General features: G+C 51.8%; 1 protein-coding gene across 1 annotated transcript in view; it reads right to left on the bottom strand.

Moving 5' to 3' along the window:
- The window catches only part of Pnpla1 (patatin like phospholipase domain containing 1), a 43566-nt gene that overhangs the window by 6410 nt on the left and 23033 nt on the right, over positions 1-14123 (bottom strand). The window contains exons 3-7 of the mRNA XM_045156087.1: positions 12401-12466; positions 11401-11610; positions 9646-9706; positions 5807-6334; positions 5500-5647 (exon numbers count right to left, since the gene is read on the bottom strand). Of these exons, the coding sequence (XP_045012022.1) occupies positions 5500-5647; positions 5807-6334; positions 9646-9706; positions 11401-11610; positions 12401-12466 (1013 nt within the window). The remainder of the gene's footprint in view (positions 1-5499; positions 5648-5806; positions 6335-9645; positions 9707-11400; positions 11611-12400; positions 12467-14123) is intronic.

Genomic DNA, 14123 nt, shown 5'->3' with positions numbered 1-14123 from the left:
GGCGAGATGGCTCAGCACTTAAGGCGCTTGCCTGCAAAGCTTAGGGACTCATGTTCAACTGTCCAGGTCCCACGTAAGCCAGATGCACAGTGACACAAGTGCCCAAGGTCATACACGTGCACAAAGGGGGTGCATGCATCTACAGTTCGGTTGCAGCGGCTGACGGCCCTGGTGCGTCCATTCTCTCTCTCTTTTTTCTCTCTCTCATTTTAAATTTTTTTAAAAAAATTATTTGAGAGTGATAGACAGACAGAGAAAGAAGCAGAGAGAGAGAGAGAGAGAGAGAGAGAGAATGGACGCATAAGGGCCTCCAGCCCCTGCAAACGAACTCCAGATGCATGTGCCACCTTGTGCATCTGGCTTATGTGGGCACTGGGGAATCAAACCTGCGTCCCTGGGCTTCACAGGCAAGTGCTTAACCGCTAAGCCATCTCTTCAGCCCACTCTCTTTTTTAAAAAATAAGGGGAGGGGGGGCTGAAGAGATGGCTTAGCGGTTAAGACACTTGCCTGCAAAGCTAAAGGACCTCAGTTTGATTCCCCAGGACCCACATAAGCCAGATGCACAAGGTGGCACATGTGTCTAGAGTTCGTTTGTAGTGGCTGGAAGCCATGGCACGCCCATTCTATCTCTCTCTCACACACACATAGACACACACTCTCTACCTCTTTCACTGTCTCAAATAAATAAATAAATAAATAAAAAACCTACATGGTCAGTGAGACCCAAGGGACCCTGCCTCTGCCTCCTCAGTTCTAGGGTTACAGGGGTGGACCACCACCCATGACTTTTCTCCCATGGGTACTGGGGATCAAACCCGGGTCCTTGCGCTTGTGGGACAGTCTCCTGACCACGCTGTCTTCGAAACCCCTTGTCCTGTCACACTCTTCCATCTAGGACCCCACCGTGATGTCCGAGGACATGACCTGAGACCCGGGGGGCAGGCACAGAAGGGCAGATACTGAGCCCTGAGCGGATCAGAAACAATCTCCCAGCACACAATACATCAAGGGAGTCTTCAGGGGCCTTCCCGAGGAACCTGTATTTCCATCGACATGTTCTATAGCTAACACTTTTTTTTTTTTTCTTGCGATAAAGAAACTTAGTAGTTTTAGGGCCATTATTATTTGCATTACATTTTACATGTATTTATTTATTTACAAGCAGAGAGAGAGACAGACAGAGACAGAGGAAGACAGACAGAGACATGATGAGGTACATCACCTCAGGCTCACATTGCTAAGACCCCTGACAGATGTGAAGAGTACCAAATAAATATATAAGTATATTGCTTTTACAGATAGTAACAGAGTGTGTAAAATACTTTGGCCCATCTTCTGACTGTTAACATCCTGGTGTGTTTGTCTCATAGTCAAATAAAGCCATTTCAGAAGAAAGGTGTGGCCTCTGATAGAGGGCTGACCCCCAAAGAAGGAACTCTTGATCCGCATGGTTCCAATTACAACTACAAAAGTTTGGTTGAGGGACTACGAGGACAACCTGGAGCCAGACCCCCAGGCTCTCTTGTTATCCTCTCTCACTACCTCCTCCCGGACCATCCCCAGCGAGCTTTACGTGGGTACCGGGGAATCAAACCTGGGTCATTAAGCTCTGCAAGCAAGTACCTTAACTGCTGAGCTCCAGCTCCCTGATTTCTTTTTTTATTTATTTCCTTAAATATATTTATTTAAGAGAGAGAGAAAGAGTTTGAGAGAGAGAGAGAGAGAACGGGTGCTCCACGGCCTCCAGCTGCTGCAAACAAACTCCAGACGCACGCGCCACCTTGTGCATCTGGCTTATGTGGGTCTTGGGGAACTGAACCTGGGTCCTTTGGCTTTGCAGGCAAATGCCTTAATCGCTAAGCCAGCTTCTCCAGCACTATTTATTTTTATTTATTTATTTATTGTGTGGGAAAAGGGTATATATTGGTTGACAGACTCAAGGGGAAGCTCCACGATGGCAGGGAAACGACAGCAGGAGAAGAGCTGGACATCACCCCCTGACCAACATCAGGTGGACAACAGCAACAGGAGAGTGTGCCCAACACCGGCAAGGGGACGCTGGCTATAACACCCATAAGCCCGCCCCCAACAATACACCACCTCCAGGAGGCGTTAATTCCCAAATCTCCATCAGCTGGGAACCTAGCATCCACAACACCTGAGTTTATGGGGGACACCTGAATCAAACCACCATGCATGGGCTTTCCTAAAGCCTCTATCCAGTTACCCTTTCCTCCCCTAGCTACACTTCTGGGGTATTTTTTTAAAATTTTTTATTTATTTATTTGAGAGTGACAGACACAGAGAGAAAGACAGGTAGAGGGAGAGAGAGAGAATGGGCGCGCCAGGGCCTCCAGCCACTGCAAACAAACTCCAGACACGTGCGCCCCCTTGTGCATCTGGCTAACGTGGGACCTGGGGAACCGAGCCTCGAACCGGGGTCCTTAGGCTTCACAGGCAAGCACTTAACCACTAAGCCATCTCTCCAGCCCTATTTTTATGTATTTATTTGAGAGATAGTGAGATAGAGAGAGAGAGGGAGAGAGAAAATGGCCAGGAACTCCAGCCACTGTAAATAACTCCAGACACATGTGCCCTCTTGTACATCTGGCTAATGTGGGTCCTGGGAAATTGAACTGGGATCCTTTGGCTTTGCAGGCAAGTACCTTAGCCATCTCTCCAGCCCTATTTATTTTTTTTAATTTTTTTAAGGCAGGGTCTCACTCAAACTCAGGCTAACCTAGAACTCACCTGATAGCCCAGGCTGGCCTCTAATTCACACCAATCCTTCTACCTTGGCCTTGTGAGTGCTGGGATTAAAGACATGTGCCACCATGCCTGACAGAGAGAGAAGAAAGAAAGAAAGAAAGAAAGAAAGAAAGAAAGAAAAAGAAAGAAAGAAAGAAAGAAAGAGAAGAAAGAAAGGGAAGGAAGGAAGGAAGGAAGGAAGGAAGGAAGGAAGAGAAAATGTGAAAGAAAGAAAGAAGAAAGAAAGAAAGAAAGAAAGAGGGAAAGAAAGAAAAGGAAACTCCAGACATATGCATCACTTTGTGCATCTGGCTTTACTAGAGTACTGGAGAATCAAATTCAGGTCATTTGGCTTTATGGCAAGTGCCTTAACCGCTAAGCCATCTCTCCAGTCCCTGTCCTTGAACTTTTGATCTTTCTGCCTCCACGTCCCAAGTGCTGGAATTGCAGACTTCAGGCATGTACCACCATGCCGTCTAGTTACGAGGTGTTGAGGGTTTCATGCACGCTAAACAAGTGCTCTGCCAACTGTGCCACAGCCCCAGCCTTCTCCACTTTTTTTTTCTAGGATAAGATCTCACTATATAGTGAAGGCTGGGTTTAAACTTACAGTGATCCTCCTGCATCAGCTTCCTGAGTGCTGGGATAACAAGCATGTACCAGCAGTACTAAGAAACTCTTTGTACTATCCTAGTACCGGCCATGTCTCTGTTGTTTTTTTTTTTGTTTTGTTTTGTTTTTAAGTTTTTAATTTATTTGAGAGAGAGAATGGGCACACTAGGGCCTCTAGCCACTGCAAACAAATGTCAGACACATGCACCACCTTTCGCAGCTGGCTTATGTGGGTTCTGGGGAATTGAACCTGGGGCCTTGGGCTTCTCAGGCAAGCATCTTAACTGCTAAGCCATCTCTCTAGCCCGTCTCTGTTTGTTAGCTATATCATGCTAAGTGTTTTTCCTTGTTTGCAAGGTCCATGCCCATGGCGCCTCCTCTGCTGGAGAAGGTTCCTGGGAGGAAGGGCATGAGCAGGGTTCATCAGAGCAGCCTGTCAGCGGTGCTTCCTGAGATATCTGCAGTGCAGAGTAAAGAGGCATCGCTTTAAAACTATTGACAATCTGGGCTGGAGAGATGGCTTCGCCGTTAAGGTGTTTGCCTGAGAAGCCTAAGGACCCGGGTTCAATTCCCTAGTACCCACATAAGCCAGATGCACAAGGGGGCGCATGCATCTAGAGTTTGTTTGCAGTGGCTAGAGAACCTGGTGTGCCCATTCTCTCTCTTTATATCTGCCTCTTTCTCTCTCAAAAGAAAGAAAGAAAGAAAAATTTATTTAAAAATGAATAAAATAATTGACAATTTGGGGCAAGGGAGATTGCTCAGTGGTTAAAGGCACTTGTTTGTAAAGCCTGATGGCCAGGGTTCAGTTTCCCAGTACCCATGTAAAGTCAGATGCACAAAATAATACATGCATCTAGAGTTTATTTGCAGTAGCAGGAGGCCCTGATATGCCCATTCTCTCTCAAATAAATAAATGGAAACTTGTTTTAAAATTATTGACAATTTAGCTGGGCATGGTAATGTCCATCTTTAATTCCAGCACTTTGGAGGCAGATGTAGGAGGATCGCTGTGAGTTCGAGGCCACCCTTCAGGTCAACCTGGGCTACAGTGAGACCCTACTTCAAAAAACAAACAAGGGCTAGAGAGATGGCTTAGCAGTTAAGGCATTTGCCTGTAAAGCCAAAGGATCCTGGTTCAATTCTCCAGGACCCATGTAAGTGAGATGCACAAGGTGACACATACATCTTGAGTTCGTTTGTAGTGGCTGGAGTCCCTGGTGTGTCCATTCTCTCTCTCTCTCTGCCTCTTTCTCTCTATCAAATAAATAAATAAGTAAAGTATATTTTTAAAAATCATCGATAATTTATAGTGGACGTATACTCTTGAGAAATGCAATTTGAATGAATTAGCAGAAGCCATCAAGCTCTGTGCATGACGGCACATATTATCTACCTATCATCTACCTATCATCTACCTATCATTGCAGCAAGCAGGAGACAGAGGTAGGAGGAGTCACAAGTTCAAGGCCAGTCAGGGCTGTATAGAAAGTTGTAAGTCAACCTGATCTACGTAGCAAGACCCTGGCTCAAAAGAACCCAACCTAGCTGTCAATAAAATGTTAAAAAAAATAAAAACAGTCAACCAAACACAAATAAAACCAATCAAATGGTGAAAAAAAAATTTTTTTTTTGAGGTAAGGTCTTGCTGTAGCCCAGGCTGACCTGGAATTCACTCTGTAGTCTCAGGCTGGCCTCAAACTCATGGCGATCCACCTACCTCTGCCTCCCAAGTGCTGGGATTAAAGGTGTGCGCCACCACACCCTGCTCTTTTTTTTTTCCTTTGACTGTTTTTGTAGACAGGTGTGGTGGCACACACCTTTAATCCCACCATTCAGGAGGCCAAGAGGAGGATCACTCTGAGTTTAAGGCCAGCCTGAGACTACAGAGTGAATTCCAGGTCAGCCTGGGCTAGAGCGAGACCTTACCCCGAAAAATCAAAACAAAAAAAAAAAAAGTAAAGCGATTAATAATGACTGTCCCAGCAGCCTCTTTATCTTTGAACATGTCTAGCACTGACTCTCCCCTCTGCCTTCATGCTGCTGTGAACGAGTGGCCAAGAGTGCCCAGACTGGCATCGGGACTGCCATTTATGCATCACTGCTGGGCCACAGTGGCTTTCACAGTGACAATCTACTGGGACGGCGGGTCAGCGGGCCCAATGTGAGTTGGCACGGGTATCTCCTGACAGGCTGGGACAGGGTAGACAGCTGAGCCTGTGTCTTGGAAAGTTTGTGAGAGGGTCTGAGAACTGCCTGTCACCTCTAACAAGACGCTGACGCCGCCTGCGGGAGGCCGAGACATGGCAGTCACACGGTGCCCCCCCCACCTGTGTGGTGGCCTGTCCTCATGAGCGGAGCCACTGAGGCTACTCTAAAGTCCCCAGGCCACCGGCTACAGCAGTTTCTCGGGGGGCTTGTTATGGAAGCGGGGGAGCAGCATACCTGGGGGCTGCGTCACGCCCAGCCCCTCCAGGCAAAGTGGTGACGTGAGAGAACAGGGGGGTGACTGTCCATGCGCGCCCTCGGCTGAAGGTTCCCGGGATGGCCTGGCCGCTGTGGCCTCCTGGGAAGGTGAGGATGTCGATGGCGGTCCAGGCGGGGACTCTGGGGCCACAGTGGGCAGTGACGGGCCAGGCCCGGAGCAGGGCGGTGAGTGCGCAGCGGATGGCTGGTCATTTGCACAGTGTGGCTGTGCTGGGGCCGGTGGTGACGTGGCAGGTGACTCTGCAGGCCTGGATCCCGGTGTCTGCGTGGGCGGGGACACGGGGGAAGGGTCACCGGTGGCATCCCCCTTGTGAGGCCCCTGCAAGCCGGGTGCTGTGGATCCTTCCCCACTGTCCTGCTGTGCCTGGAGGCTGGGCTGAGGGCGGCGCTCAGGGCCGTCGTGGGCAAGGGCGAGCTCTATCTGGCAGTACACTTCTACCCTGGGGAAAATCACTCTCTTGCACGGAGAACTGAGGTAGGCTGCATCTAGGAAGTAAAACAGCACGGGTCAGGGGCAGCGCCCGGACCCCAGCGCCACCATGGTACCCGCAGAGCCCTTCCAGGCTATGCTCACGAGCAGGATGGAGCTGGCAGCCGGCTACTTTACTCACGTGACCGCCCGACTTTCTAGTCCAGGATGGGGATGTCAATCATCTACAGAAATCTGGGTGCTGGAATTAAAGGCATGCACCACTGCGCCTGGCACATGTGGTTTTTTAAATATATTTTATTCTTATTTACCTATTTATGAAAGAGAGAGAATGGGCACACCAGGGCCTCTAACTACTGCCAACGAACTGTAGATGCTTGTACCGCTTATGCACCTGGCTTAGGTGGGTTCTGGGGAATCAAACCTGGGTCCAAAGGCTTTGCAGGCAAATGCATTAACCAGTAAGCCATCTCTCCAGCCCCAACTTTTTTTTTAACGCCAGGGTTTCATTGTAGCCTAGGCTGGTCTCAAACTCCCTCTGTAGCCAAGGATGACTTTGAACTTCTGATCCTCCCATCTCCACCTCCACCTCCTGAGTGCTGGGATTACTAGTGCGCACCACCACACCTGATTCACGTGGTGATGGGGAATCAGACCTAGGGCCCCATGCAAGCTAGGCAAACACTCAACCAGCTCAGTTACAGTGTTGAGTATGGTGGATTTCCATGATGGCTTCACAGGGAAGTGTGTATGTGTGTGTGTGTGTGTGTGAGAGAGAGAGAGAGAGAGAGAATTAGTACATTGTGAAAAGGATCTGCAGACTCTCGGCCTCACATCCTGGCGGAATGGAATGGGGTCATTCCAACACCAGCAGCTCCCACAGGAGGCTGAGCATGGGAATCACTGGTGGATGTGAACCCAGAGGAGGCAGGACATAGGATGTGGGAAGGTGCGTGGGGAGTCCAGGGCTGCTGCGGCTGACCCTCATCTGCACAGCATTCTGGATATTTCCAGGTGGCAGGTGGAGCTCAGCGTGGCTTTGGGCACCAGCCAAAATTTACCAGAATGTGTCAGTCGTTCCTGTTCACACCTGGTGCTAGGAGAAAACTCCATTCCCAGATCAGATCCCAGGGGCTTCAGGGTGGGTGGGGGGAGGGAAGTTGCACACAGGCCACCTGGAGGAGGAAGTGCGTGTGGCTTGCAGCTTGTGCCAGGGGAGAGGCAGGTGTGGAGGTGGCCAGGCTGAGACCAGAGGTGCAGAGTAGTGTTCTGGGGCAGGGAAGTTGAGTCTGCTTCAAAATGTAAGTATTGAGCTGGAGAGATGGCTTAGTGTTTAAGGTGCTTTCCTGCAAAGCCTAAGGACTCATGTTCAACTCCAGATCCCGCCAAAGCCAGACACACAAAGGTGAGGCAACGTGCAACATTGCACATCTCCACTAGGTGGCGCAAGTGTCTGGCGTTCAATTGCACTGGCTGGGGACCTGGAGCACCAATTCTCTCTCTCTCTCTCTCTCTCTCTCCTCTCTCTAAATTTTTTTTTTTTTAATCCAAGTATCAAATCAGGGGATCTTCCAGACCCCAAGCCCCAGACCCATACCTTCATGGAGGGCTGAGTGGACATTGCCCAGCTGGTGGCCCAAAGGACCCAACCAGGTCCCTGTTTCCCTGCCTGTCATCTGGTAGCATCTGTGGTAAGGCTTCACGTGTGCCCCTCCTTGAACATCTGATCCTCCTGCCTCTACCTCCCGAGGGCTAGGACTACTGGTGAGCACCACCACACCCTGTCCATGTTAGGCAAGCACTTCACTTGCTCAGCTACAGCCCCAGCCCCTCTAGAAAACGTGGAGAATGGAAAGATTCAGTGACGTCACTGGTGTGCTAAGGCTTCATGTGTTTCCCCCTCTCATCCTCAGTAAAACTCCAAGGTAGGGCTGGAGAGATGGCTCAGCGGTTAAGGTGCTTGCCTGCAAAGCCTAATGACCTGGGTTTGATTCCGCAGTACCCATGTAAAGCCAGATGTACAAAGTGGTGCATGCATCTGGAGTTCATTTGCAGCAGCTGGAATCCCTGGTGTGCCCATTCTCTCTATCTGTCTCTCTTCTATCTGTCTCTGCTTGAAAATAAATAAATAGTTAATTAACTTAAAAAAATTCCAAGGTAGGGCTGGAGAGATGGCTCAGCGGTTAAGGTGCTTGCCTGTGAAGCCTAAGGACCCAGGCTTGATTCCCCAGAACCCATGTTCGCCAGATGCACATGGGGGTGCACGCATCTGGAGTTCATTTGCAGTGGCTGGAGGCCCTGGCGCGCCCATTCTCTCTCTCTCTCTCTCTCTCTCTCTCTCTCTCTCTCTCTCTCTCTGCCTCTTTCTCTCTTTGTCTGTCACTCTCAAATTAAAAAAAAATCCAAGGGAGGTGACACTGTTCACCTGCCGCCTCTTATAGATGAGGGTACTGAGGTCCCAGATGACCTTCCCAAGTCCTCACAGCTAGTGGATGTCAAAAACTACAATATAGCAGCCAGCCGGGCGTGGTGGCGCACACCTTTAATACTAGCACTCGGCAGGAGGCAGAGGTAGGAGGATCGCTGTGAGTTCGAGGCCACCCTGAGACTATATAGTGAATTCCAGGTCAGCCTGGGGCTAGAGGGAGACCCTACCTTGAAAAATCAAACCAACAACAACAACAACAACAAGAAAAAAAAAAAAAGCAAGTGTTTACAAGTGGCCATGAGCTAACCCATAGCTGCCGGGCACAACTGAGGGCCCAGGCCACTGGGCGTTTAAGCAGGCCTGAGCTGTCAGGCCCAGCTAATGGCCCCAGGCTGCAGGAGGCCTAGACACTGATAATTTCGCCTCAATACAGATACTGGCAGGAGGGAGGCCCCTCCCCCTCCACCCTGCCTGGGGCCCCTGGACATCCTGATAAGACTTAGGTTTCCGTCTCCCCCCCCCCATGGCCATGTGACCCTAACTCTGTATGCTAATGAGGTATCAGCCAGCAGCCCTCACACAGCCAATCCCCCTGTGACCCGTACCCTATGCCTTTCCCAGCCACTACATGGACACACTTATAAGCCCATTCCCCCAACAAATAGACGAGCTGTCCTCTGACACAGTCCCCCCGGGTGTTTCTTCCCATCGCGCTCACGGCCACTCGAGACCCCGCTCCGCAGCTGCCTGGACGCCCCTGGGAGACGGCTGTGCAGCAGCCCCAGGGTGGCCAGGACCCACACACAGCCGCAGTGGCCTGGGCTGGACGGCGCGGCTGTGAAGTCCCTGGGCCCGCGTCCACCTGTTCCGGCCCTGGCTGTGGGGCGGGGTGCCCTGTGCTCGGCTGTCCCCTTCCCCCCACCCCCCGCCCGTGCTCACTGAGCCTCCTCAGGTAGGAAACGGTGTCATCGTAGCCGCGGTAGTAGTAATCCTGCAGGACCTGCGGGCGGGGGAGGGACAATGAGCGTGAGCGACCGCCATCCCCACCCCCAGGCGAGACCCAAGGGCTCTGGAACTCCCCTGGGCTTTCCCAAACACCCGCAGGCAGAGCCCACCCCTCGCTATCTGCTGAGGGGGAGGCATGACAATGACAGGATGATATAACAGCCACCCGATCCCTAGCCCAGTGGCCGCCTCCCTGACAGGAAGGTGTGGGGGGGATTGAGCTGTTTCAGAGGTAACCCGTTTGGGTCACAGAAAGTGCAGAGCAGGGCCTGGGTTCAAATCCCAGCACTGCGCCCTCGTTGGCAAGTGTGGCTGTAATGGCTCACGGCCTCACTTCTTGCCCATCTGTCAAATGGGGGACGGCGGTGGCATCTGTGTGAGAGATGGCGGGGCTGGGGCGTAAGCATCTGCGGCCACAGACTGATTGTGCCGTAGGCTCCTTCTGCTTTGTTCTGCTCTGTTCTATTTTGATTTGTTTTGAGACAAGGTCTCGGGGAGCCCAGGCTGGCCTCAAACTCACTACGTAGCTGCAGATGACCTTGAACTATTAATCGCCGCGCCTCCATCTCCCAGGTCCTGAAACCACAGACGTGAGCCAGCACACTTGGTGGATGTGGGGCTGGGGTTGAACCCAGGGCTTTGTGCACACTAGGCAGGCACTCTAGCCACTGAGCCACATCCCCAGCCCGGCACCCCCACTTCCTCCTCCTTCTTTCTCCTTCTCCTTCTTTTTCTTTTACATTTAAATATTTTATTTATTTACTTGAGAGACAGGCAGATATATAGGGAGAGAATAGGCTGCCAGGGCCTCTAACCACTGCAAACGAAATCCAGACGCATGTGTCCCCCCCCTTGTGCATCTGGCGTACGTGGGTCCTGGAGAATCAAACCTGGGTCCTTAGGCTTTGCACCTTAACTGCTAAGCCATCTCTACAGCCTTTTTTTTTTGTTTTTATTTTTATTTATTTATTTATTTATTTATTTGAGAGCGACAGAGAGAGAAAGACAGATAGAGGGAGAGAGAGAGAATGGGCGTGCCAGGGCTTCCAGCCTCTGCAAACGAACTCCAGACGCGTGCGCCCCCTTGTGCATCTGGCTAACGTGGGACCTGGGGAACCGAGCCTCGAACCGGGGTCCTTAGGCTTCACAGGCAAGCGCTTAACCGCTAAGCCATCTCTCCAGCCCTTTTTTTGGTTTTTAACATATAAATATTGAAAGGAGAGGGAGAGGGGGAGAGAACGGGTGCACCAGGACCTCTAGCCACTGCAGGCACCACTTTGTGTATCTGGCTTTACATGAGAACTGAGGAATTGAACCTAGGTCATTAGGTGTTGCAGATAAGTGCCTTAACTGCTGAGCTATCTCTCCAGTCTCTGGACATTTTCTTTCTTTCTTTCTTTCTTTTTTTTTAGGAGCCATTTAGAAGTAGAAAACCCCTTCTTAGCTCCGGTCTATTCACAGACAAGCTGAGACCAGTTTCCTGCCTGGTCTTGGCTGTCACAGACCAGAAGTAGCTACGTACTATTTCCATCAGCGGCTGTGACGCTGTCCCGTGTTCAAGGGAGTGACGGAGGCTGGCCGGCTTGTTCAAGGGCACAGAGCAGGTTAGCAGCCGAGTCAGGGTCCACATGTGTGGAAGCAGGAGGGACTCTCTGAGGGGACCCCATCTCACACCCTCCCATCTCTCACCACCAGGTCCGGGGGGAAGAGCGCGTGCGTCATGCGGGTGATGTTCTCCAGGGAGAACTGGAAGGAGAAGTTGAACAAGCGGAAGTCGTGGAAGATCGCAGGGCAGTCTCGGGGACAGATGTCCTGCTGGCCGCTGAACGTGGAGATGGTGATGGAGTCCGTCCAGTAAGGGCAGGGCTGCATGCTGGTGAAGCCTCCGTCGATGTACCTCTGCGGGCGGTGGGGAGAGAAACACTTGGCCACGGGACAGTGGGGCCGCCAGATCCCCCCGGGACCAGCCTGAAGATGGTGGGGCCCAGGATAGGGGGCGTGACCCTAAGTCCCTTGCTGAGTCTACAGTGGCCTCGGGGATTCCCAGTTCAGGGCTCTGGCCCTGGACCGTCCCCCCACAGTATTTTGGTGGCACTGGCCTCTGTGTGGGGCTCATCCTCCGCTTGACATGGGACATCAAGCCCCTACCCACAGCCTCACTGGGACCCCCTTCCCTTTGAACTTTGAACTGAACAAGGCATGACCAGTACCAAGGCTCTACCTGTTGGCATGCCTGAAAGCTGATCTCTGGGCATGGGGTCACACCCTTACTGCTCAGAGCGTGGCCCATGAATCACCCACGGCAAAGCAGGTCAGAGGCTCAGAATCTTGGCCTGCTTACACTTATTGGATCAGAATTCCCGTTATGTTAGGAGTCCTTGGAGGAGATCATGGGTACGTGGGTATGGCCCCGGGGGGAGAGGGGCTTCGATCTCCATGAATCAGGGTCCCAGATCTCAGGGTGTCACGATCGTTATTCTATACTCTGTGACACAGAAAGCCTGTAGAGCTTTGAGCTGCCCAGCTCAGGAGATTGGTGGGTCTAGAGAGGACCCCAACTCACTTGAAGGAGGCTCTTCTCGCAACCTCAGGCATCCACCTGCACTGGGAATTCTGCGTAGAAAACCACTCCCCACCCTGGAGTGCGGGGGGGCCCAAGCTCACCCCTCTCCACAGGAGAGACACTCACCTCTCCCCTGTACATCGGAGGGATGAGGCCACAGTAGACGGGCACAAAGCAGCTGCAGTACAGGGCCTGGAGAGAGACGGGCGGAGACGCTACAGGCCCTGGGGCGGGTGGGTAAGCGCTCACGGTTCCACTCTTCCGCCCCCCAACACGTCAGTCTCATTTCTTTTTAAACCCAAAGTGAGAGGGCCGGCCTGGGAAGCAGACCTCCCAGTTCAAGTGTTGTTCTAGTCCCCACGAGGTAGGTCCTTGGTCAGTCAGGGCCTGACCTCCCAAGCTTTAAAGTGAGATGGGGTCTGGAGAGATGGCTTAGTTGGTTAAGGCACTTGCCTACAAAGCCAAAGGACCCAGGTTCAATTCTCCAGGACCCACCTTAGCCAGATGCACAAGGAGGCGCATGCATCTGGAGTTCGTTTGCAGTGGCTGAAGCCCTGGCGCGCCCATTATCTCTCTATTGGCCTCTCTCTGTCTGCATCTTTCTGTCTCTCTCTCTCTCAAATAAATAAAAATAAAGGGGGATGATCACCCTATCTACAGGGTCTCTGCTAACACCGTCTTTCCAGGAGCCCTGTGGCATTTAGCGGCTGTTAATCTGCATCTGTCCTTTGGCCCTGGACTAAGATTGGGGTGAGACCCCCCCCTTTAAGAGAAACACAAGCCAGGGGCAGCGGGAACAAGTGCTTCAACAGAGCCCAGCATGGGCGGCTCTGAAGGAGGGGACAGACCAGGGGGTGACGAAGGAAACGTGCTGGCAGAAAGAACTAGAATCCAGTCAAGTAGGTAAGACTGGGTAGAGAGACATGGGAAGAAATCCCAGGTGGAGTTCAGGGCTGTGGCTAGCGAGGAAAGAGCGGGAGACAGCTGGGAGAGAGACCTGGGATGGGGGGCAGCTCAGTGGGCAGAGTGCTTGCCTAGCGTGTACAAAGCCCGCTTGGGGTCCCAGCGTCGCCTACACCAGGCACAGTGGTGCATGCCTGGGATGCCAGCTCCGTAATGACAGCCTCGGACTTTGGGATGTGGGCGATGAGGTGGGAATGTGAAGCGGGGTGCCACTGGGGGCTCCTGGAAAGTCTAATGTGGTAAAACCCAGGGGACATGAGGGGACGCATCGCCCACCCAAGGATCAGGCCAGCGTGGGGATGGAGAACGGAGGGACGGGATGAAAGCCTGCAGCTTAGTTAACCCCCTTCATCCCGAAAGAAAACGGGACAACGTGCCCTTCAGGGATGACAGTCACTAAAATCTGTAACTGTGAGCTCAGCACAGTGGAGAGGACCCACTTTTCTAAGAGGGAACCCATTCAGGAACGATGCAATTTTTCTTCTTCTTATTTTTGTTTGTTTGTTTTTTGACTGGGTCTCATGTATCCCAGGCTGGCCTTGAACTTCTGATCCTTTCTGCCTCAACCTCCTGAGTACAGGCATTATAGGTGTAAGCTACCTTGCCTGTTTTTTCTTTTTAATATATTTTATATATTTATTTGAGAGAGAGTGAGAGTGGGTGCGCCAGGGCCTCCAACCACTGCAAATGAACTCCAGACACATGCACCTGCATCTGGCTTACATGGGTCTTGGGGAATCCAAGCTGGGTCCTTTGGCTTTGCAGGCAAACGCCTTAACCACTAAGCGATCTTCTCCAGCCCCCGTGCCTGTTTTATATGGTGCTAAGGATCTAATGGAGGGATTGGGGGCTCTACCTAAGTGAGCTACATCCCCAGCCCCACAAT

Source organism: Jaculus jaculus, chromosome 8 (genome assembly GCF_020740685.1).
Source record: "Jaculus jaculus isolate mJacJac1 chromosome 8, mJacJac1.mat.Y.cur, whole genome shotgun sequence".
Lineage (NCBI taxonomy): Eukaryota > Metazoa > Chordata > Mammalia > Rodentia > Dipodidae > Jaculus > Jaculus jaculus.
The sequence above is the reverse complement of the archived record's forward strand: the minus strand, read 5'-3'. Positions and strand labels throughout refer to the sequence as shown.